The sequence below is a fragment of the Camelus dromedarius genome, chromosome 1, assembly GCF_036321535.1.
Source record: "Camelus dromedarius isolate mCamDro1 chromosome 1, mCamDro1.pat, whole genome shotgun sequence".
Lineage (NCBI taxonomy): Eukaryota > Metazoa > Chordata > Mammalia > Artiodactyla > Camelidae > Camelus > Camelus dromedarius.
This window is the reverse complement of record NC_087436.1, coordinates 75,748,349-75,773,225: the sequence shown is the minus strand read 5'-3', so window position 1 is coordinate 75,773,225 and position 24,877 is coordinate 75,748,349. Positions and strand designations below refer to the sequence as shown.

At 41.7% G+C, this 24,877-nt stretch overlaps 1 protein-coding gene and 1 long non-coding RNA gene across 6 annotated transcripts in view; one reads left to right on the top strand and one right to left on the bottom strand.

Moving 5' to 3' along the window:
• Positions 1–17,756, top strand: part of LOC105091715 (uncharacterized) — a 64,940-nt gene extending 47,184 nt beyond the window's left edge. The window contains exons 2-5 of one of the 4 annotated variants that reach the window (XR_837393.3): positions 7,757–7,882; positions 9,927–10,155; positions 10,788–15,509; positions 15,633–17,756. This is a non-coding gene — a long non-coding RNA (uncharacterized LOC105091715). Of the gene's footprint in view, positions 1–7,756; positions 7,883–9,926; positions 15,510–15,632 lie in introns of all 4 variants that reach the window. The other 3 variants (XR_010380869.1, XR_010380868.1, XR_010380866.1) reach the window with 3 other exon arrangements.
• ANXA3 (annexin A3) overlaps positions 1,949–24,877 on the bottom strand; it is a 47,305-nt gene continuing 24,376 nt past the window's right edge. For both annotated transcript variants that reach the window (XM_031432527.2, XM_064485648.1), the window contains 9 exons: positions 24,136–24,249; positions 21,849–21,939; positions 16,942–17,021; positions 14,115–14,171; positions 13,671–13,764; positions 12,180–12,275; positions 8,244–8,302; positions 6,064–6,186; positions 1,949–2,504 (listed from right to left, as the gene is read on the bottom strand). In XM_031432527.2, the coding sequence (XP_031288387.1) occupies positions 2,445–2,504; positions 6,064–6,186; positions 8,244–8,302; positions 12,180–12,275; positions 13,671–13,764; positions 14,115–14,171; positions 16,942–17,021; positions 21,849–21,939; positions 24,136–24,249 (774 nt within the window). In that variant the 3' untranslated portion in view covers positions 1,949–2,444. The remainder of the gene's footprint in view (positions 2,505–6,063; positions 6,187–8,243; positions 8,303–12,179; positions 12,276–13,670; positions 13,765–14,114; positions 14,172–16,941; positions 17,022–21,848; positions 21,940–24,135; positions 24,250–24,877) is intronic.

The window sequence follows — 24,877 nt, the reverse complement described above, 5'->3', positions numbered from 1 at the left end:
TGATCAGAGCCCATTAAAGACAACAACCCAAGTTCTTCCTAGTTTGGTGTTTTGTCTGTTACACCCTGCCCCTTACTGACTGGAGATGAAGGCTACTTCTACGGCCGTAGTGGGGCACCGTCACTCCAAAGCAGCACAAGGGGTAAAACTGTGATAAAATATGATAAAATCATGTTTCCCCACTTCCTTCAGAGCAATTTTGTGGCCTCCTAGAAATTATATTTATGAATTTATGACTTACACAATGGCATGACAGGGAGCAGTCAAAATCAATCAAATGCATGTCATGCAATGCTACAGACAAGTGTCTTTTATGTGCCAAGTATGTTCTGAACACTAGGGATACAGCAGTGAATGCAGCAGACAAAAATCCCTGCATTCAAATAGCTAAGTTCCAGGGTTGAAAAGAACGGTGGCCTTGGAGGGGGGATAAATTCTAAGGCAATAATGGTGGTTAAGAGCCTGGACACTGGGAGTTAGGCTGTTTGGATGTAAATCTTGGCTCTTCTAATGGGCAAATTACTTAATTATTTCTCTAAGCTTCCATTCCTGTATCTGTGAGTTAGTGCCTACATTGGAAAGTTCCTTGAGGATTAATGATTTAGCACACACTACACTGTGTAACACAGTGCCTGGTGCATCGTAAGCACCCAGGAAATATTAGCTGTGATTTACTGCTTGGTGGGACACCTATTTACCAAATCACTTAAGCCAGAATTGTGGGGGCAAACTTGACACCTGACTACCTTGATTATCATGTTCTATCAGTTTTATCCCCTAAATATTTCTTAAGCCAGAGTGTGTATTTTCTCCTCTTTTCTCCCTGGCCATCCCTTAGCTAGGCTGACACTTCCAGTATTGATGGAAGAATGAATTTGTCAAGTGGGCTCCCTGCCTTTAGCATTGTTCCCCCATACATTCCTCCTTGATCAGAAAGTGGACCACATAATCTCCCTGATTGAAACCCTCCTGGAATGCTCCTCCCAGGACTCTCCCTTGGTGGTAAACTCTTGAGCAGGCTATATGAGGCTGTCGTAATCCAGCCCTGCCTGTCACCGCTCCCCTCCTCTTGCACACTAAGCCTCCACCATGTGTGTCTCTCCCTAAACAGATTATAAGCTCTTTGGCCAAAGGAAAGGGTCTTAGTTCCTAGCATCTCCAACACTTAGCACAGGGCGTGGCACGTGGTAGGTCTGCAGAAGAAGGGTTGCAGTGCTGTCCTGATCATGTTAATGTTTGGTAACAATAAATGATAACACGATACTTGAACACTTGCCATGTCCAGGCACCATCTTACTTAATCTTTAAAAACCCTATGGGAAAGTTAAGTGCTATAATTTTCATTCTTTTACAGATGAGAAAACTTGGGTTTAACTGGGTTTTGTAGTTGCCAGCACCACAGACTGGTAAGTGGTAGGGCAGGGCGACAAAGCCTGGTAGGTGGATTCTAAACCCCTTATGCACTTTGGGAATTTCACAACAAGACATAACTTCTGCATCTTTCTGAAAGGTCTCAGAGGTGCTCACCAGTGGAATCCACTGATTAAAAGTTCTGGACTCGCACATCACTGTTTCTGTTTCTCACACGTCTATCATTTTTCTATTGTAGTTCAGACTAAATCCAACTAGAATTTTCTACCCTATCTATTTCCTTTTTGTCTAGATATTTCATATTAGGTCCCTTTCAAAGATAACATGGCAGATTTTTTTTTGAAATATGCAGTTTTGCAAAGTTTTTTAGAGGAAAAGGATACCTTGGAAACTTGATTGTTAACACCCATTCTGGGGAAGCAGTATTTGGCACAGAACAACCACAATTCACGCTTGCCGCCCAGACAGGCAGTAGTAGGTGTATTAATTGTTCAGCAGATGTCTTTTGAGGGCTGAAATAACTTATCATGGGTTGCCACTCCTCTAGTTTAGTCGAACTAGAAAGGGGAGGCCAGGATTACATACATCTTCATTTTTATTTGTTTTTTAAGGATGAATGTGATTAATAAGATAATAGATAAACTGAAGCAGCAACAGCTTTTATAACAAAATATGTTTTAAAATACTATTAGTCGTTGGTGGCAGGTACCAAACAATGCTGGTATATGCTAGACACAGACAGATTACCTTTGACAAAGACACAACTTGTATTACGTGGTTCTGCATTTAATATTTTAGAACAGTGCAAAGATTCTCACTTTCAAAGCAGAAATATAATTTGGATGGGATTAACAAATCCTCAATACTATTAAAAGATTTCATTTAGAAACTGCTACACCATGATGAGATTCCACAATAATCACTTTTTGTTGCCGTTATTATGGAATAGTGAAATTTTCTATTAGGAAAACAGGTTGCTGTTGACACCTGCTTGTCAACGCTGCGAGACAGGCGTAAGCAGAGTAGCAGGAAAAGCCCGTCGTGGAAGCAGCCTTCAGAGAAGATGTTCTGACTCAGTCTTCTCCTCCACAGAGCTTTAAGAGCGTGTTTCCGTAGTATCCAGAGGTATCGGACTGCAAGGAACAGAATCGATGGAAAGAACAGACACGGCATAAACAATGAGGGGACCACAAATGAATCAAATCCCACAGAATCGGGGGATTCACTGGCGTGTGAAACTCACGACCTGTACCAGTTAGTGAAATGCATCTGTAATTCCATCATCCATTCATACCTGAGTGTTATCATGTTCCAGCCTAGCATCTTCTTTACAATATATAATGTTTAAATTCTTCCTGATATATTGCAATTATATTTCAATCTGGATTTAAAAAAAAATGAGTGCATCAACTACATAATATTACATAATCTTAATTTTCTAACAAAACTTTAAAAAATTATAGTATTTAAAAAAATTATATAGGTATTTATCAAACCTTTGCTCTTCTAAGGGTTAACTACTTTAATCCTTATAGTAACTCTGTGCAGTAGGTAGCATACATATCTCCACTTACCAAAGTAAAATGAGGAAAACAGAGGTTAGGAAATTTGCCCCAAATTATATGGAGAATAAGTGCAGAGGCAGGATGTGGACGCAGTTAACCTGGCCCCTTAACACCATACGGCACTTTCTGACTTAAGTGAAATGAACTACACCCCAAAGAGTATGTCTCCCCGTCCCTCTCCCTAGGCTAGCCAAAAAAAAAAAAAAAAAACCAACTTGGGTCAGAAAGATACCTTGTGGCACTGAGGGTGAGAGTGCAAGACGACATGCTTGTTATGCAAAAGAGGTAAAACTTTTTGCATGGCCTCAGAGGTAAAACTTGGCTTTTAACCCAGATTGCCTAAAACCCTCACATTATTCTCATTTGATTCCAGGCAACTCAAACAGTGAGCACGTCTCATCACAAATTTCACACTGCAGTAATGTGGAGGAAACGAAGGGGAAGAGGTTGAGCAATACGCTCATAATGAGCCGCAACAGGCATTCGTATTCATTCTTCTGTTTTATGTAGATTTTAGTTCTTCCCTATTGGTTTTCCTAACTCCTGCTTTGCCGTGTGTAATAATCTCCTGAACTGTTGACGAGTCAACAATGCTCTAGCTTTGTATTAAAACACCTCCCTGTGGCCATCTCTGATCAAAGCTGTAAACGATTATTAGGGGGTCTATCAGTTCGGAAAATAGACTCAAATAGCTTGTCACAGAACTAAGTGTAAAATTCCGTTCCACTGTAGACAATAAACAAACGCTCATCCTCTTTTCCGACCTTTATACCCTTATGTCTTCTCGTAAAATAGCTCTTCTATTTATAAGGCATTTTGGAGACTTTGTTATCACAGAAAGTTAATGTATTTTCAAAACCTTTGAACATAATTTATACCTTCCTAATTAGGCCATATTAATTGTTAAGAAACGAACGAAATGTTTCTGCTGCCTGTTTCTAATAGCAGTCCCTGTGGTTCTCCTCACTTTGATCCCATCTTAATCTGTCCTGCCACTTATTTCTTTGCAGTTGTTTTAAATTATTCCTATTTCCATTCTGACCACAGCAAATATGCTCTAGCCTCTCATTTCTTGTCACTAGTTCCTTTGACTCTAGATTCATCCATGTTTATTCTCCAAGGTGTTAAGTCTTACGGTTTGGGAAATCAGATCTAATGACCACCATGTCCAACAGGCAAGTAGCCCTTACTTTTCCTGTAAGTGGTCTTGCCTTTTCCTCTTTCCTCTCTGCCATCTTGACTTTCATCTGCTTTGCAGGCTCATCCCCTGTGGTCCAGCCATTCACTGCTAGTAATGATTAAATCTCAGTTCCAAGTTTTCTTCTCTTTTCAATCTATATTGAGATTCAAGATACACTTCCCTAAGAAATGATCCCAATCTAATCCCAAATGTCCTTGACTCTCAATTCCTATATTACTGTCCTCTGTATACCCTACAGTCTAGTATTTAATTATATGTTGTTTCACATTATTATCTTCTAATTGTTTTATTTATGCCCACCTCAAGTCTTCATATAGTTATGAATTAATTAAGGGTAACTACTATATTTTCCTTTAAGGATCCTAGAATTATGCTATTATTAAACAGGTACTTAATTTATTGATCAGGGAAATCTACCAAAAACTGTAATTGCATCAAGTTTTTATTAATAAGTTATTATTAAGTAATAAAAGATGTACATTTGCTTTTCACCCACTTTCTTCCTCTCCCCCTCTCTTCTAATTATCCAAGAAAGATGTTAATGAGCAGAGAAATGTCTAAACTATAGACGGAATGGAGAGGAAGGCAGAAACAAAGGCTGGGACGATATACAAAATGGAACTCTAGCTCCTGAGTTGCAGAAATTCAACCATCGAGAAACTTCTATTCATCAGTACTGAAAACGTAATGAGATTACTTAATAATGTATGTTAGGTGACAGAAATGAAGAACCCTTAGATAATTTTAAATTACACACTGAACTCTTCAGCAATGGATTTTTCCTTTCTATCAAGATACGCATAGTTTAAATGTTTCCTAATACAATAAGCCTCAATTACCCAGACCCTCGGGGGAGGGAAAGCTACTGGTTAATTTAATTTTCTGGTTTGCTGAGGGTGAACCGAAGGCCCTTTTTGTATTTCAACTTTGTTACTGGCAATCCTTATAAAATGTATCAGTCTACTTTTCTGCCTTAGTAAGTACAATACAGTTAACGTTATTGTATCTTCCTCTGTTGATTGAAACTACTGTAATGTGTCAGGATCGATTCAAATTGCATTGAATGGGAGCAGGTTGATGAAATCTGTGCTAAGACCCAGGCACAGCCTGAGAGTTGCCTTTTTCTATTTCAACTTGGGCATGCATCTTTTTCTGCCAAGGTTTAGAGCAAAAAACCAAAAGCTCTGGTTAAAAACAAAAAGGGATTTTGGTGAATGAATCTAGTTGACTAACTGAGGCACAATGGAACTTGACTGGCAATCTTTACCAAAATTACAAATGTATTTATATCTGTCTCAGCAATCTCACCTGTGCATGAATATTTATCCCTCAGATACACTGGTGCCTTGTGAAATTGTGTATGCCTATTGCAGCACTGTATAACGGCAAGAAACTGTAAACATCTGTTGACATGGTGCGTACAAATATACAAGTAATGTAAAGATACACAGCTATTAAAAAGAATGAGAAAGCTTCCTACGCACTGAAATGAAAAGAACTTCAAAGTGCAGAACCATGCTATCTTTTCAGTAAAACAAAGAGGAAATTAAAAATATATATCTTTCTTTTTTTTCTATTCTCATTAAAAAAAACTGAAATAAATTAAAATACTGCAATATAAAAATAGGTAAGCAACGTGCATATGCAATTTACAAAAGAATTATTAGTGGCCACTAAAACTAAAAAAAAAAAAAAAAAAAAAAAAAAAATGCTGAGTCTCTTTTCTGTGCCTGGGATTTTAGAGCTGAAAAATAATACCTTTAAGGGACATTTTGTTATTACTATTTTAAACTCAGAAAACACTTTTACACACTGACAGGGAGAGAGAATCTAAGTCATGTGTCTTCATGTTTGAAGGATTATAAGGAAAAGAGGATGGGTAGTGAGAGGCACAGTATGTTTCGTTATTTTTAAGAAGAAACTTACTTTAATTGCCGAATACAGGGAATACCCATAATGCTTCTTAAACTCTGCTCGAATGTCCAAAAGGTCAATTTCTGATCTGGAAACCATGATGCGGTTCAGAGTAAACTCATCAGTCCCAGCACCCTGTTAAGAAATGCAGGTGTGCATGATATAACCTCATCGTGCACAAAACAGCAGACAGAGCTATATTTACACAAAATAGATAGTGGTGCACATAATATCCAGCCACAGTGACTCACTCATGTATTGTCAAACCTCATCATTCATTTATTCACGAAATATTTATTGAGCACTTACTCTGTGCCATCACATTGCCAAATGCTGAAAGCAGAGATGAGAAACCCCTGTTAAGCTTTCAGTTCTGTAAAGCATCCAGGCAAGAAAATGGGCCATCACAATAAAATCTGACATGTGGGTGGTACTGGGTACTATGGGAGAAAATGCTAGGGAGGCCTGAAACAGATCAAGGATTGGGAAAGGGCTGTTTGAGAGAACGGTATTTAAACTGGGGCCTAAATAATCAGCCAGGGGAAGAAGGAATGGAGCTCAGACAGAGAGGGAAAAAAAAAAATGTTCCAATGCAGGAAACAGCACATGTGATGGTGTAGGACAAGGAAGAAAAAAAAAGGCCAAGTTCAAGGATACAGAAAGAATGAGGAGGAACAGCAAGAAATGTGTCTGGAAAGACCAGACCTTGTAAACCATGGAAGGGAATTCCAACTTTATCCCGAGTGTGACGAACTACTGCAATCTGCTAAATAGGAGAGTGTTGAGATCAGGTCAGAGTTGTGGTTTCAGAGGATTCCTTTGACAGCAGCAGTATGAAGAATGGACTGCAAAGCAGAAGTGGGATAAAGATAACAGAGCAAGAAGCTTTGGGACCCATCCAGAGCTGGTTGCTTAACAGAAAAAAAAAAAAAAAGAGAGAGAGAGATGATGATGATGATGGCCTGCCCTAGAATAATGGCAGGAGGGATGGAGAAAATGGATAGATTTAAGAGATGCTTATAAAGGCAGATTGACAAAACATAATGATGTGTCATTTGAGGAGAATGAAAGAGAGAGAGAAGCGTAAACCTTCTAGCTGAGCAGTTAGGTGGATGTTGACGCTATTCATTCATTCAACAAACACTTACTGAGCACCTACTGTATGCCAGGCATTGGACCATCTGTGTAGTGAACAACACGGACGGTACCTCTGTTCTCGTGGAGGTTATGTTCTAATAGTTGGAGATGGACAGTAAAACCAATGAACAAGTTGTCTGAGTAAGTGGTCACAGAATGATGGGACGGAGTGTGAGTGAAAGGAAGCCAGGGGACCTGTGCAGCCAGGGAAGACCTCCCTCCAGAGGTGACATCTGAGCTGAGACCGCAAAGGTGAGGAGGTAGCCCTAGGTAGACCTGGAGGACGCAAATTCCAGGCAGAGAGGACAACAAATGCAAAGCCCCTTGGTATGGGAAGAGCCTTGTCACGGTCAGGGATCAGGAAGAAGGCGGATATGGCCGCGGCACCGGGAACAAGCTCGTGGGGAATGGCACAACCTCGCAAGCTAGGCGAGGCTAGTTCCCGCCGGGGCTGTCCAGGGGCATGACTGAGTGTGGGACCGGGAGCAGAACTGGGCTGGGGGGTAAGGTGAGGAGAATGGTGTGTTCACTTTGGACAAGACTTTGAAGTGCATGTGGACTTCCACAGGAAACACTCAGGAAGAAACTAAAGTAAGCATGTTCTACGTGCCAGGCCCAGGATGGAGATACAAAAGAGCAAGAAAAATGCTCACACACTCACGGAGCTCACCATCTAGCGGCACCAATGGATGAGGTAACACAGGGTTTCTATACCACGGGAGGCTGCTGACTCAGCTTGGTTTATTTTAAGTAAGGCAGCTTGAGAGGCTGCTGGACCTAATGGGTCAAGTTTGAGGTCTGTCATCCTAGAACAAATTTACTGCCTACACTTAATGTGAAGTGAGGGAAATAATGCAGTCCACTCCTCACTGCACCGACCTTGATAATGACCAGGGTACTCATTATCAACATATGAGACAAAGCAGTAGACACCCCAGCTACAAAAGAGAATGCATCAAAGTGGCAAAGAAATATGAAAGCCCATCCATATGAAGCAATATTTTTACATTCTCCTTCAGGGAAGCTAGGAATATATACAACATTTCCAGACCAACCTTCAAAGCCTGATGAAGTCTTACAGCTAAAAAGGCGGGCATGTTCCTTGCGCAATGAACTGTTATTAAAAAAAAAAAAACACACAATGTTTAATAGAAATTGAGTTAATCTATAATAATGTGTTTTTTAAAAAGATTTTTTTGGGTAACCATACCACTCTTCTCCTCACCGTTACTGGCTTTTCTTTAGAATGAAAGAATGAATGGATGCTTAACCTGAATTTCAAAGCCTTATAATGTCATATTTGTATGGAACTTTAGCACAGTAATTATCCTTAGCCACAGGGAAAATAAAATTACCTGCCAAAGAAACTCCCACAGTGGCTGACTCATTTCCAGATCACAGACACACCAACACCTACGCTCACGTTGATAACCCCCTCGGGTGCACCACTGCTGGGTTCCTAACATCTTTGGCTACTGATGAATAGCTTGGGTGGAAAGACTGCAGGGATGTTGCTCCAAATAACTCATTAGGTAAGCAGGGACACTCGAGTTCAATTTAAAACCAATTTTTCCAGTGGAAAGATTTGCTCTTAAATGACTGGATTAGAATGTATAGGCTGATTAGAGTAATTACATTAGAACCAGTGCCTGTAATCGGAATTCAGTCATCAAAAAAAAAAAAAAAAAAAAACCTACCATCTTTCAATTCTTTATTTTGAAATAACAAGTAAAACAAAAGTAAAATAAGAAAAAGATAACTGGCAAAAACATGAGCAAATTAATTATCCTTTAAATAAAGTGAAAATAGGCAGGGATGGAGAAGTCTGTAAGGCATAAACCTATTTACTGAAGCACAATTACTCTGATACTCTTACATCTGATCTGCAGGTGGGAATCTGATCAAAACTGAATGAATTTTATAACGAATTTTGGAGATCAGAACAAGAATAGCGGCTTTCTCATAATGCCTTACAGACTCTTAAGGAAAGCTTTTTAAAAGGCCTTTCTTTTGTGGAAGTCATCGAAGGGAGACAGAAGGAGAAATGTACTGGAAACTCAGACATGGAATCTGAGACAAACATGAAAACAGTGACGCATTTGAAGCTGTGTGAGAAGAAACCAATGATTTGAATTGGTGCTACCTATTTTTTTGCAAACTTATATTCAGCAAGCCTTAATCACTGGGAAGTTTTTATGCCCACTTTATCCTATGAAGCTTTTCAAATTCATCACCCTCCCCCCAAACTAAATGTAGGGCATCCTTTCCTTTCATAACCTTTGCCTTGTCCTCTGCTTTATGTTCTGAGCCACCAGATTTGTTCCTCATGTTTGAAACTTTGGGGAGGCGGTGGTATACGCAGTGGTCAGGAACCTTGCTTTAGGACCCAACGCCAGCAGGGAAACTCAGGGAAATCCCTGAGACTCAGGAGGCCTTGAAGTTCATTATGATGACCAAGGTTCACACCTGCCCTTCTTACCTTCTATGTTGTCTTGACCAAACTTGAGTCAGGCCTCTCGCTCCACAACAGGCCCCTGAACTCCAGCCTGGCCCTCAGCCTGAGCAAGAACTAAAATGCAGAACACGCTCCCTTCCCCACTTGTCCCGAGAATCAGTAGACACAGTGAGACACACTTCCTGTCAACTCCCAACAGTTATGCCCCCTGCTCCCCCAACTTCCCCTTAAATGTTTCTGCAAAGGTCCATTTACCCTCTTCCCTTTTCTGTTTGATTTTCAGACTCCTGCACATTTCCGAGATGGAAGTGTTTTCCTTACTACAATAGTCTTTTTGAATAAAGCCTCTCCTTATCTGCGTCCAGATTTGACAACCAGCAATCTTTCTACCATGCACGTCTAAGCTGATACAGCTCAGGTGGCTTTTCGCATCAAAAACCAAGTGCTGACATACTGTGTTAGAACCCTTGTGCATGAAGTAGCCAGGATGGGCAGAAACATCGACACAGAAAGTAAACTGGTGGTTGCCGGGGGCTGGGGGTGGGGAGGAGTGGGGAGTGGCTGTTGATGGGCACAGGGTTTCTTTTGGGGCTGATGGAAATACCCTAAACTTAGACTGTGATGACAGCTGCACAACTCTGTGGCTATACTAAAGAGCACTGAATCGCACACTTTAAATGGGTGAATTTTATGGTATATGAGTTTTATCTCGGTAAAGATTTTTTTACCTGTTACATTCCAATGGTAGACTGAAATAGAAAATGAAAGTGTGACATATCTTGAACTTTAAATTAGTTGAATTATAAGGTCCTTCTTTTACTTGATAAATAACATACATTATAGCCCAAACTGAGTGCATAATTCAATGTCTATTTCCAAGAAGGCTTCTTAGTTCAATGAGTAAGAATTTGTAAATCCCAATAAAGTTTTTCAAATTTGACAGCAAGCAAAAGGATGTAAAGATTAAAATATGAAGTGGAAAAAAATTAACTGGCTAAATCATTGCCACTGGAACATTCTCAGAACCAATTGTGGAGACTGATCTTTGATTCATTTTTTTTAATTGAAAAAGCAGCTTTTTTTCTTTCTTGGCCTATCTTTAGCAATTCAATCAGAGTCAACAGTATTTTTTTTTTCCTAGCAGCATTTGGATCGAGCCCTATTCTTGGCACTGAAAAGAGGATGAACAGTAAATGAAATAACATATGTGAAAGAAGCCCTGAGAATGGGGCCTGGACCTCAGAGAGCGCCTGCTCTCTGGTATGTTTTCTGTAATTTCATATACTTCATGCAGGTTTCAGGTGTGCTTACACTGCAGTACATCAGAGAGGCTGGTTAACATCATGCACCGTGGAGCCCAAGTGCCTAGGTGAGACCCCCAGCTCTACCACACTTTCCCTGGGTAACCTGGGGAAGGTACCTAACCTTTCTGTGCCTCTGCTTTGCCATGGGGGATGATTGCGGTCCCTAATCCACGGGGTTGTTATGAGGCTTAAATGAACTGATGTTTGTAAAGAGGTTAGCACAATGCTAAGTGCATAATACGTGCCCGACGAATGTTTATTTGAAAACACAGTTTGAGGGACCCGAGTGGGGAGCTCACCCTCCAGAGGTGGTAATTAACACCTGAAAGATGAATCAGAGGCTCTCTGCAGGGGGTTACCCTTCAACATTACCTGTCTTCATTTCACCAGAGAAGCTATTAATCAGCACGATGGAGGTTATTTAATGATTTTTCATTGGTGCAAAGACTAGATGTGTGGAGGACAGGTACTCATACCCCGGCATTAACGGAGAAGCAGTCTGTCACAAACACAGCAGCCACCCCAGATTGGAGTGGTTTAGGATTCTGAACAGTCCTGTGTGTGGAGGAGCACTTAAATCTTGCTGCCTGACTCTGACTAGCATGGCCACTGAATCCTGCCTTTGAGGCGTGTCTCATTCCTCTGAATGCATCTTTCCTGCAAGGTGTTCTTTGGGCACCTAAAAGGACAACGCGGAGACCTGACTGAGACAGATCAGCTTGTGTAACGGCATTTCTGTTGGCTTGTCAATCCACATGCCACTCAAGGAATGGCTTCAGTCTCTGTCTTTCTTTCTGATACTCCTATTAGCACGGCCAAGAGGGAGAAGACCTGTGGTTCCGACCTGAGCCAACTCTGGGAGGCCACTGACGTCTTCCAAAAATAATCAAATATGGTGAATTCCCAAATTGGCCTGGGTCTCTGTTTCCAACAGACCCCATAAAAATGCCAGTAGAAATGAAATACTTTTTCTCTCTCAGGCAGTTTATAATCCAAATGTAGTGACAAGCCAAACACAAAGGTAAAAGGCAATGGAAGACCTAGGAAGAGAACTTCTTCAAGCACCATTTGACAGTATCTGTTGAGCATATTGTGTGTCCCAAGGACTGTGCTGGCGGCTGTGGCAGCATCGGGATGGATCAGTCAGGACTCTTACGTGAAAAGGGATAATCGTGACATCTGGTTTAAAACAAGTGCAAACGAACTCAGTTTATAAGCACTCGAGGGCTTACCTATGGCCAGCAGTAAGTCTTCAAAATGCCCAGACAGTTCTCCTTTTATGCTGTCCTCAATGTCCTTCTGGCTAATATTTCTGTATTCATCAAATGCTGAAAAGCAGCATCACAAAAAATATTTAAAGCATCTCAGTTGACCACACTTCAATATATTCTAGTTTTTGACTTGACATGCAGCAAATCACGTTAAGTGGCAAGCTCAAAAACTCCTATATAAACCATTAAAAATCGAGCACAGAGGTTTTTGGTTTTTCTTGAAAAAATCACCAGTAATAAAACTTGAACTTCCCAGGCCATTTTCTTCAACGATCAATCTCTTTGTCTCTCTCCCCTCCCCTCCTCTTCCCTCCCCCTAACCAGACTGTTAGCATTTAAAATAGCCTGAAAGGCTAAATGATAAATAATTTATCTAGTAAGGTGGGCTATTTTTAAATTATAGCAGCACCTGGGAAGCAAAATGTGGCTATTAGTCAAATATGTTTTAAACCTACTACTGAAATCTTAATTATGGAGATTTCTCCATGCTGAGCACACACTCCCTAAGGCAGCATGGCCTACCTCTCCCTAGAAGGCATTCCAAGTTCTTGGCTGGTATTCGCCCCAAAGCAAAACCTGCACCTCTGTCCCCGGGCAGGTAGGCATACTTTGTAAGCCAAGTATATTTTTCCCAAGTAAATTTCAAAAAGAGAAAATCTGGAGAGAGATCTAGGATTGTTCGGTTTTCAGTTTTTCAAGTAAAGCAACTCTAGAATACTATTACCCTTATTTTATAAAAAAGAATATCATTTTAATACCAGATTTAGGAAAAGTGATCTCAGAATTAAAAAAAATGGCAGTCCCTGTGTTTCCTCATTTCCTTTGAACTCAGCACAAGCTTAGACAAGCAGTGCGATCGTTCTCCAGATCAGCGCCTGGAAGCCACAGTCAGATGCCCACGTAAGAGGAGCGCTGGGCTTCCAGGTGCTGTTGCCTCCAGCATGACTCAGGGAGATGCATGAGTGAGGAAGTGGGTGCTTAGCCATTCAGTGTAATAGTCGGTCTGATAAAAAGAGCCCTCCCTCCCTGCTTCCAATTGATCTTCCTATCAGAAAAAGCAGAATGTTAATCAACATGGGTGCATTCACAGAGACTCACTCGCAATGGAAAGTGGCTAATGAGGCAAGAGACAGGCTGGAAGCAATGCTCCTCTCTGCTCTCACCCTGGAGGGCTGCTCGCTGCTCTCTCCTCCCTGGCCTCCCTCCCCATCTAGTCTATCACCTGTCACTCACTGGGTAATCTACTCAGCCTCTAGGGGGACACAAGGGTCGTGTCCCTTCTGCCCAGAGTAAGGAACACAGCTCTCCCCGGTTGTTTCTTGAAATGTTTACACATAAAAATGGAAGAGCCTTTGTGATTTTTAACTTCATTTTCCAGAACTTAGTATATTCAACCCTAAAACATATGCACAAACCATACAATTCCCAAAGGATGGCCATTCGAGTCCATACTCAGTTTCAGTTGAAGAAAGCTCCTTAAACACAGGATCTCGGTGAAGGTATCCTCATCCGTGCCCCATCTCTTCTCACCGGCATTATAGAGAATCTGTGGGACAAGGGAGAAGACAGAAATGTTACTGCAGACCCAATTCTTTTTGAGGTGGCGGAATGAGAAGCGGGCGAGCTGACTTGACTTCACAGGTCATTGTGGTCATCTGTCATCCACATCTCTCACTTCTAGCAGAATAGACATCTGACAGCTGGGGTGGCAGGAGCCAGGGGAAGAAGCGCCACCACCGGAGGTGACAGAAAGTTGGGGCTGGGTGATGCCCAGCTTCAGGCTTCTCCTTCAGACAGGCCAGGGGAGAGGACAGCCCCAGCTGGAGCCACAGAAATGAGAAGGCAGTCAGGAGGGAGCACAGTCAAAGGAGATGATTTCTTTGCTCTGTTACTGACCTGGGCATCCTTTTTGGCCAGCTGCTCATCCACTTTCTGACTCTCATCTCTTCTGCCCTAAACAGGGAAGATAAAAATAAGGGCAAGCCTTTTAGAGACAGAAGAGTCCATTGCTTGGTATCCCAACCACTACAGCATCTCAGAGCTGCTTCTCCAAGGGAGGTGATCAGGCACTTGGGGCATCTTCAGGAAATCAAAATACAAGCCACAGACTGGGAGAAAAATATATGCAAACACATATCTGATACGGGACTGGTATCCAAAATATATCAAGAACTCTTAAAACTCAACAATAAGGTAGCAAACAACCCAATTAAAAATGGGCAAAATATCTGAACAGACATCAGATACACAGATGGCAATATAGCACATGAAAAGGTGCTCAACATCATATGTCATTAGAGAATTGAAAATGAAAACCAAACCCCTGCACATCAATTAGAACGGGTGAAATCCAAAACAGTGACAACACCAAATGCTGGTAAGGATGTGGGGCAACAGGGAATCTCATTCCTTGTTGGAAATGTGAAATGGTACAGCCACTTTGGAAGACAGTTTGGTGGTTTCTTCCAGAACTAAACATGTTTTACTGTACAATCCAGCAATTATGCTCCTTGGTACTTACCCAAATAAGCTGAAATCTTATGTCCACACAGAAACTTGCACATGAATATTTACAGAAGCTTTCATTCATAATCGTCAAAACTTACAAGGGGAATAAACTGTGGCATAGCCATACAATGAAATAGGACTCAGTGGTAAAAAGGAAATGAGTTATCAAGCCATGAGAAGAGGCAGTCTGAAAAGCCTACATACTGTATGATTCCAACTATATGACAGTCTGGAAAAGGCAAAACTACAGAGATAAAAAGATCAGTTACCAGGGGTTCAGAGGCAGAAAGACAGGGATGAATAGTGGGAGCACAGACCATTTTTAGGGCAGTAAAACTATTCTGTTTGATATAGTAATGGTGGACACACAACATTATACATTTGTCAAAACCCTAGAATGTAGGACACAAGTGGTGAATCTGAATGTAAACTATGGATTTTAGTCAATAATGATGTGCCAGTTCATTCATTCATCATCTAATTCATTCATCAACTATAAAAAATGTGTCCTGCTAATGCAAGATGCTAACCATAGGGGTCACTGGGAGAGGGTGGGAAGATGAGCATACGGGAGCTGTCTGCAGTTTCTGCTGGAAATCTAAAAGTGCTCTAAAAAATAAAGTCTATTCAAAAAACCCCCAAAACCTCAAAGATCCCCACTAACTCTCCTGTTGAAGGTTCCGTGGCTGAGTGTGTGTGCTTACACAAACACTTCAGCACGTCATGGAAAGATGGGAGACGCAGATGAAAAAGAAGAATGCTTGAATTATTTTGAAATTACAGGTGAGTGAAACATCTGGTTATAATACTGTAAAAATACACTTGTTTCTGTTTTCAAACATTCGGTCTGTTTATGCTTGCCTGATTTTTGCCTGATCTCTTTTTTTGTTTGTTTGTTTGTTTCAGGGCTGAGGCTACTCTGCTCCGACTAAGCGTCCCAGTTTGCCTTCGTCTTGTTCTCCTTTCATCATCCACCGTGTTCCAACAGTAAAAATGCTAACGATCATTGGTATTAATAATAATAAGCCGCCACTGTACTGTTGACACCCCATGTGCTGTTTCACATCCTCTCTCTCTCTTAATCTTCACAACACCCTATGAAGTTGGTACTGTTATTATTTTAATTGTACAGATGTGTGAAATGGAGGCTTTAAGGTTTCAATTAAAGTAACCTGCCTGAACACACAAAGCCAGTAGGCAGCAGAGGAGTACGGGGTTCTAGGTCTGACGCTGAAGCCCTGCCCGGGACCCCCGCCCTCCACTGCCCCGAGTGGGCGTGTGTGCCCGCTTGCACACACAAGCGGATGTGCAGTGATGAATGCAGACCTGGGGGCATATGTTTGCAGCGATGCCTCACCCATTTGGGTTTGCAGGTTCAGTCTTCATAAGGTTTTCACCATTGAAAACAACTGAAACCATAATTAGGATAAACTGCTTCCTAGTGGTGTAATGCCTCACTTTGACAAACGCTGTTTCAACCCTCAGGCTGAGACGGTTGCTGGGATTTTCTCCCACATTAAGGGCTGTGCAACTCAGCTGAAAGAGGCTGCTGGGGTAGGACTTAAATCATTTCCTCCCTTACACACACGTATGACTACATCTCATCCTTGACCTTATCATCTTTTTTTATCAAGTCATGCACCTCTGACAAAGAAACAGCAAGGTGTGGCCTCATTTGGTCACACGGTGATGAATGGTTTAGTGACTCTTCCAAAGGCGGTAAGGACAAAGTTCCAGCAAGTCATTTTTTTTTTTTAACCCTGAGACTGCCATACCCATCTCTGAAGGTAACCCTTCTGTGTCATGTGTCCTACTTAACTTAAATGCTCCCAAGTGGAATATATATTCTTTGGAGCCCAGAAGAAAATCAACATGTTCTTAAAAATGGAGACACTCATAATGGAAATGAACAATTATTTTTCTTTCAGATGAACTTGCAGAACATTTCCTAACACATTATGAATCCTGATCAAAAGACATTTAATCCATTTACTGACCAAAACAAGATTCCTTAAATACATCATTAAGTTACACTTTCATGGTGGTGGTTAAATATTACACTGCTTGATGGCAATCCAAATGTAAAATGAACAAATCATTTCATAAGGGAAATTGCAATCTCATTGTCTCAGTTTGGTTATTTTCAAACTCCATAAAAATTATTACCGAGCGTGCAACTTACTAGGGAGTTAAAAAGTAAAAAATAAAACCTTACATCAGCCAAAGTCAACAGAGCTTTCCGGAAGTCACCAGAGGTTTCAGAACTAATCGCATCTCCGAGACTTTTCTTGTATACTGAAAGCAAATAAGAATGAAATTAAGCTTTGATAAACTAAAAAATGTTATTATAAAACAGAGAAAAGCTTAAATGGCAACACTGGCAAGGAAGGAGTACCTGATGAAATAAATTACGCCTTCTTTTTTTTTTTTTTAACCTCCTAGCGCTTTTCCAAGATGTACACCTCCTTCTTGTAACTATTACTGTAGTATGTGGTGTGGTAGATGCACAAGAACATAAGAAAATGCCATTCTGGATCAACTCACGGTTCATTTCACCTGACAATAGCACTAAGGAACGTATGGTGAGAAAGCTAGGGTGGGCAAGCTGCTAATTTGCCTTCCAATTTCCACTGCCTCCTTCTTCCAAAGGAATAGAAGCCTGACCTTGAGCAAGACAGAATGCACAGAGCATAAAGACTACGTCCTCTGCTCTCCTCTGAGCTAGGCACAGCTCGACAACTCCATTCTTGGCCACCAAATGTAGGCAGACCTATGTGACATTGCTAGGAAATCTCCTCAGTGATGGCTCTTTCCTCCATCCTAATGCCTGGAATGTAGGTTGACCCCTGGAGCCTGGGCAGCCATCTTGCACTATGAAGACAAAGACTACATCTCAGCGATGGCAAAGAATAAGCAGAAAGGGGCCCGGGTTCCTAAAAGTTGATGAGCTATCAAGCCAGTCCTAGAAATGCCTATCTCCAGACTGCTTCTACACATGAGAGAAATAAACTTTTATTTAAGCCACCATTATTTTTCTGTTTTATTGAACCTGACTCTAACCTTAATGCATACAGCTAGACTGCATTATTGGATATCTCTCAAAAGTAAGAAAGCTACCCTAAAACCTACTATTTCCCCATAACAAACACCAACTGTGTGTTCACATATAGTCCTGACTACTTGTAGCACCTTTTGCACAGCTTGTGATGTGCAGTGTCCGTTGATTTGTAAATCTCTGCTCTGCTCTGTCCAAGGAGCAGCGATTCTCTTGGGGCCACGACATACCTGATGCAGCTGACACCAGGTGGCTATTGGAACTCTCCCTGCATCGTTCTCAAGAACTCTAAAAGTCAATCATATGAACGCTTGTCCTTTTAAATCAATAAAAGACAATCATAGAAAGTGACATGAGATGACCTAATAGCAAGAACTGTGCTGAGAGACAAACTCTTCCAGCATGATTTTAGTAAGGCTCTTTTTATGAAACCTATAATTTCCCAGAGCAATTCAAATAAGAAAAACCCACTATAAATAAAGATTATTTATCTAAGTAATAACATTTAGTAGGCATCATTTTCCCTAACAGTCATGCTATTGGTACATCTATCCTTCACTCTAATTAGAAGTTTTTTTTTTAATTTAAAAATATCAAGCCAAAAAAACGAAGCTCTCCTTTGTTAAATCTGGGGGAGTGTTTTATAATTTTAGAAATATCTAGATGAGACTTTATAGTCATCTCATGCAGCCTCACATGCCTCCCTTCCCTTCACCCGAGATATTTTGTGGGAAGTTAGACTAAAGATACAAAAATTATTTCGATGCAAGTTGAAAACTACTTTATGCACTTGAGGCACAAGATGGTATAGAAAAGCAAATATGATGTTTCAACAGTGCAGGAGCCTGAAACAGAACTTTGAGTTTTCGATCCCTGATTCAGTGCTCTCTCACACACCATTAACTTTAGAACACTGGAAAGAGTTCTGAATTTAGCTCTCTATTCGTTTAGAGTCTATTGTGTCATTGTACTGTACGAGCCACGTAAAACGCCTGGTCCCTTTATGAGGGCCAGGTTGATAGCTCTTTTGATGGGTTTCTCATGCATGGGTCACCATTTCACATTATACGACAGCATTAATCCCACTGCAGCTGACTCCAACGGTTGGCATCTGACCATAGGTGGTGAGCAGCCAATGTACAGAGACGACCTGGTGGGAGAACTTTGCCCAAAACAATGCTTTCCACTAGACAGTGCCTTTCCAAGCCCATTGAATCTCTTCTTTTAGGGAGTGAGCTGTACAGAATTTTTTTAAAAAAAAGAGTAACAAAGAGGTGGGAAGAACCCCAGAAATAAGGCACGAAACAGAAGCCAAGAATAACCAGAAACCATGGGCAAATGAAGCCTCAACTAGACGAGCACCATGTAGTAAGGGAGGAGAAGTTCCTTGGTGTTGTCAGAACAGTGGAAGCAGAGAGGAGGGAGAAAGAGTTCCTATAATGGAGACATCAGCGCAGGGGAGCAGTGGATGTCTGATGCTGAGGGAGAGACAAGACGGCTGAGTCCCGAGGGTAGTGCTGGGTCCTGAGCCTCCACAAAGCTTGGCTACACACGGCTGAGAATATTTCCTTCTTTTACTTCCTGTGTATCATTAATCCCCACTCACCAAGGGAACCCAGATGCAGCTCAACTCCTTGTAGCCTTAGACAGCTTAACTCACACAGATACAAGGCATCTGGTAACTCTGAACAAAGACCACTTGTCGCATTTGCAAAATGACGGTCCTAAATGCTAGAACACTCACTTGGTGCTTAAGACTCAGACCTCAGCCTTGAGGATATTCATTCAATAAATCTTTGAATTGATCCCCCAACGGCTCCAGGCACTGGAGATACAGCAGTGAACAAAACAGACAAAAATCTCCCTTTCATAGAGCTTATGTCGTAGGGTTGTTTGTACAGAAACGCTGAATTCCAAGGAGACTCTCCAGGCCAGTCAACTCATGGAGTGGTAACTCTTCCAAGAAACAGCAGGAAGTAATAAAGCATCTTGGGATAGAGCCCTTGGCTCTGGTGATGTTTTATATGCACATCTTGTTGAACAGAGGGAACCAGAAATGTTAAACACCTACAAGGTACCCATTTGTGCCTATTATCGAGCAATTATCTCATCTACCCCAAATTTGCCCTTCTATACCTAGCTTTGTGGAGCTGAGGTTAGGACTTTGCAAAGTACATTTCTCTTCTGCCCCCCACACCCCAACTCCCTGCTAGATTCCACCAATGGGAGGAGTCGAGGGAGAATAGATGGAAGGCAGAAGGAGGAAAGAAGGACATGCTATTGGCTTGCTATTCATGTCAGTGTCAACCCAGTGAAGGGCTTTCCCCCGACAGCAGCAGTTGGCTCCAGGCTCCGAGGACGAGTCACCTGCTTACATGTCTGTGGAGGTACCAGCTCCAGCTGGACGGAGGTCCCTTCACAGAGATCTGCACCTCAATTCCCTAGGCATCTCCTCTGAGCCCCCGAAGCACCAGCACTGGAAAGCGGTGCCCTCTGAGCTTCTAGTTTCTGCAAACCCCAATCCCTTTCTCTGCTGTCCCTGCCCTGAGGGTTATACCTCCGTGCTACCTCTGTGTTTCCTTTCTGCTTTTTCAGTCCTCTCAAAGGTGTTTGAGCGATTCTCTCTATTAAATTCTGTTAAAACACCTCGTACACTTCTGTTTTTCTGACTAGACCTGATTGGCACATCGACCATAAAATAGTCACTTTCCTACCAGTGGGGTTTTTACCTTCGAATGGGAATTTCTCACAGTAACCTCCCTAACATCCATCTGGGGACCAGTATATCCCTTCTTTGGCACTCTCCTGCTGCAGAAGCTCCCTGATACACAACTGACCTCCCTGATACAAAAACATAGAAACTGTTGTTTAGTAAGAATTGGGCAGGTCTTTGTCCCTGGTTCTTGGGAGGTAACCTCTAAATACTTGGAATTTCCCCAGTAACAGGAACGTCATTGTTATTCATGGTGGGTCCCCTGAACCACACCGGAGTCTATGCTAACAGGATGACTCAGGATGGGGCTCAGTCACACCAGAAAGACCAACCATGTGATTAAAGGGTTAAGGCTTTGAGCCACATTCCTGACATCCAGGGAGAGGAGGGGGACTAGACATGGAGTTCAGTCATGTGGCCAGTGATTAAGTCAATCCTGCCTGTGTCATAAAACCCCAGTAAAAGCTCTGGACACCAAAGATCAAGTGCGCGTCCCTGGTTGGCAGTTCTACATCGCTGTGCAGGGAGGTGAGGCATCCTTCAGACATGGAAGCTCTGTGCTCAGGACCCTCCCAGACTTTGCCCTGTGTATCTCTTCACTCGATCCGTCTTGATTTACGTTCTTTACAGAAAACCGTAATTGTAAGTCTGGAGCATTCTTGAGTTCTGTGAGTCATTCTACTGAGTTATTGAACCTGAAGGGAGAGTGAGGATCCTCTGAGTCTGTCACCATTTGGTCTGAAGTGCACGTGGCCAGGGACCACCTGAGTTTGTGGCTGGTGTCTGAAGCTAGGGTAGTTTTGTGGCGACTTGCCCTTAACCTATGAAGTCACTCTAACTTTGGGTTGTTGGTGTCAGAATTGCATGGCAGGCGCTTTCTACTTTCAAAACAGCTAGCAGACTATTAGGGCTTTTGCTAATTATACTGAACCCACATGAGCAATACATCCTCTAAATGGTCCATCTAATTTCTCACACCAAAAATCATGAGGCTAATCTGAGTGGTTTTTAACATATAATATTAATATGCAATGATCTGAGTCTCTTACACTGATGAAAATGGTGGATTCAATTAAGCAGTGATTGCCGAGAGCAAAATTCACCGTAGTTACAATGTCATAAATGCACAGCATTAATGGATTATTATGCAGCAGCTTCTAGCTCAGATCATATTAAAAATTTTCTCCAAAAATCCACAGTCCCTAGCCCATTTTAGAATGTATCCTCCTTTTAGTTTTACACATTTAGCCTTCTCAAAATCACCATGAAGAAGAGATTGGCAGGTTTCTGGGAGAAGCAGCACTGGCCCGTACAGGTGTAAGCAAGAGTGAAGGGAAACAGAAAATCAGGTCACCTGTGCAGTAGGCGTGGCCGATCTCCTTCATCTGCCGGCTTGTCCTGGTGGTTAAGATTTCAATCAGCGCATCTTCATTTGTCCCCGTGCCCTAAGAAGAAAAAGGAAATCTATTTTTAGAACACTTCAAAAAACTTAGTTTCACGCATTTCAATCTTAATATCTTGGTTTACACAGATGAACAGGTTTTAGTAAATCAACGTAAGGTCCTATATAGCTCTAAACTGGTTCTCGAATTTCCCTTACATTTTAGTGTTAAAATACCATGAATCATCTGAAGTTAACTGACATCAAAATTTTAAAGAAAATGTCCAACTCTAGAGAAAAACTCCATCGAGTAGTTCAAGGAAAAAACAGTATCAAGGGAAAGCCTATGTCATTCAGGATCAGAAGTAAGAATTCAAACATTATTACAATTAGAAAGGACTCTGCAATTCTCTCGAATTAGTTCATCCTTGTACCAATGCACTGGGTTGGTCAGCATGTATGATTCCCTTCATCCAGGGAGATCTTTTAAAGCCTCAATAATGTATGTCATGAGTGCACAGTTGGTTTGCAGACTAGTTATTCCTGAGTCCTGGTTTATATTGAGGTCACTGACTCACACTGTGACTCCAAGAAAAGCCATTTACACTAGGACTTGATCAAATAAGGCCAATATAGCACACGGACAGAGGCTGAAATCTTTTATCTTCCTTGATTGGTAACAGAGCCCCCATTTTCAAGCTTAGTGTGTCTCTACCCAAATAAAGACCAGGAGATTATCATACTAAGTGAAGTAAGCCAGAAAGGGAAAGAAAAATACCATATGATATCACTTATATGTGGCGTCTAAAAGAAATGACACAAATGAACTCATTTACAAAACAGAAACAGACTCACAGACATAGAAAACAAACTTACGGTTACTGGGGGAAAAGGGGGCAGGGGTGGAGGGATAAATTGAGAGTTCAGGATTAGCAGACACTAACTACTATATATAAAACAGATAAACAATAAGGTCCTATTGTATAATAGGGAGCTATATTCAATACCTTGTAATGGCCTATAATAAAAAAGAATATGAAAAGGACTATATGTTTATTTGTATGTGTGTGGCTGAGACTATGCTATACACAGAAATTAACCCCACATTGTAAACTGACTATTCTTCAATAAAATAGAAAGAAAGATACAATGGCTGGATGCTGAGCTGCCATCTAGCCGAGAAGTGTTATCTGTAGGCTGGAGGTGGCTGAGTCTCTGACAATGGTGGTGCCATGACACCCAGCTCTGGACTGCTTACTTTGGAGTTCTTTTGCCTAAGAGAGAGTGAGTCTAATTCAGTCAGTCATAAAGCCTTCTTTGAAAAAGAAGAAGTTCCACAGTCACCAGCCTGTGCTAAGAGTCCCAGCCTGCCCTTCCTAACAGCCTGCCCTGAAGATTTTAGATCTGCCTGGTCAGCCTCATAATTGTGTAACCAATTCCTTGCAATAATCCCTCACTCTCTGTCTCCTGCCTACTGGGTCTGCTTCTTGGGGGAACCCTGACTGATACAGATAGAATTTTAAACAGCCGCAGAGACAGACAGGAGACAGACCACGCTGGGAGATGTCGGTCATGATAAGGAGTTCGGATTTTAAGCAGTCAAAGCTTAAGGAGAAATCTGAGATTTCTGCCAGTGAAGAGTACAAGCTGATTCTAAAAATAAATTTATAGAAATAAGTTTGGCTGTTCTAAATAATTTTGGCTACTCTATGGTGAATGGATTTGAAATGGGCAAAAATAGAGGCAAAGAGACCAGTTCAGAGGACATGGATGTGGTCCAGTTAGGAGATGAGAGTGGTTGAGCTAGAAGGATAGCAGTGGATTCGGGGAGACGTGCACACACTTTTGATAGATTCTGAAGTAGAGCTGATGGGCTTGCTGACACATTTGGGAGCTTTGAAGCATGAGAGAAAGCAAGGGATGAAGGCGAGTTCTAGGTTTTTGGCCCAAGCAATGGGGTTAAAGATGGTGCTTTACTCTCAATGACAACAAAATAAGAGAACCTAACACCTCAGGTCAGAAAAAAAAAAACCAAAACAAAAACCAGCAAAAATAGGATATGACAATATCCTTTCAGGCCAGGAACGTGTGGGCTTAAGGTTCTGGGGCTGCTTCCCTTTCAGGGTTGTTCTACTGACTGGAGAGCACAGAGTCTCCAAATCGATCCCATTTCCACCGATATCTCAAGTGTGCCCTGGCAGAAAGTCACTCTTTTTGATAATCAAATCCTGGGCAGAAACGGCTTGTGTAGGGCTCCTACCTTCATGGATTTCTTCAGCTGTTTTGCATCAAACACTGCCGGTGGTGTCACGAGGGCCACCATGAGATTCTTCAACTCACCAGAGAGGTCACCCTTCAGGTCATCTTTCAGTTCCTAAAACAAAGAAAACCCAAAGACAAGAGCATGAAATAGTTCTCCTTTCTCTTCCTCCAAAGTCACCTAGTGAAAGATGAACGTGCCTGTGTGAATTCAGACAAAAGCACATCCATCCACAGGAGATAAACAGAAATGGTGAAAATATTTCTATGGATATTAATTTACATTTTACAATTGCTTCCAAAAAGTTCTGTTTTATAGAAGGCTTTCTGAGGGAAAACCAATGGAGGAGGGTCTATGCATGCCACAGGTAGGAGCTGTGTATTCGAATTCATTTCCTGGGCCCTTGACACTCTGCTCTCCACGCTAGGGCTGGGGTGAGGGAGAAGAAGGGGAGGGGGAGCCCCACAATTCACACTGAGCTTCACTGGAAGGTGCTCTGTTTCTGTCTTGTTTCTCAGTGACTCCTAAAGAGCTTCAAAGAGGAAGGGAAGGGAAGACAGCACACGAGTGTGTTGTCTTGCTCAGAAGCTTGGCAATTCATTTAAGTTGAACACTGTTTACTGTGTGCCTGCTCTGTGCCAGGCACTTAAAAGTGAGTTAGACACAGTCGTTACCCCTAGGACATTATGCCCTAATGGGAGAAACAGAAGTAGTCAAAGACAAAATTTCAACATAATATGCT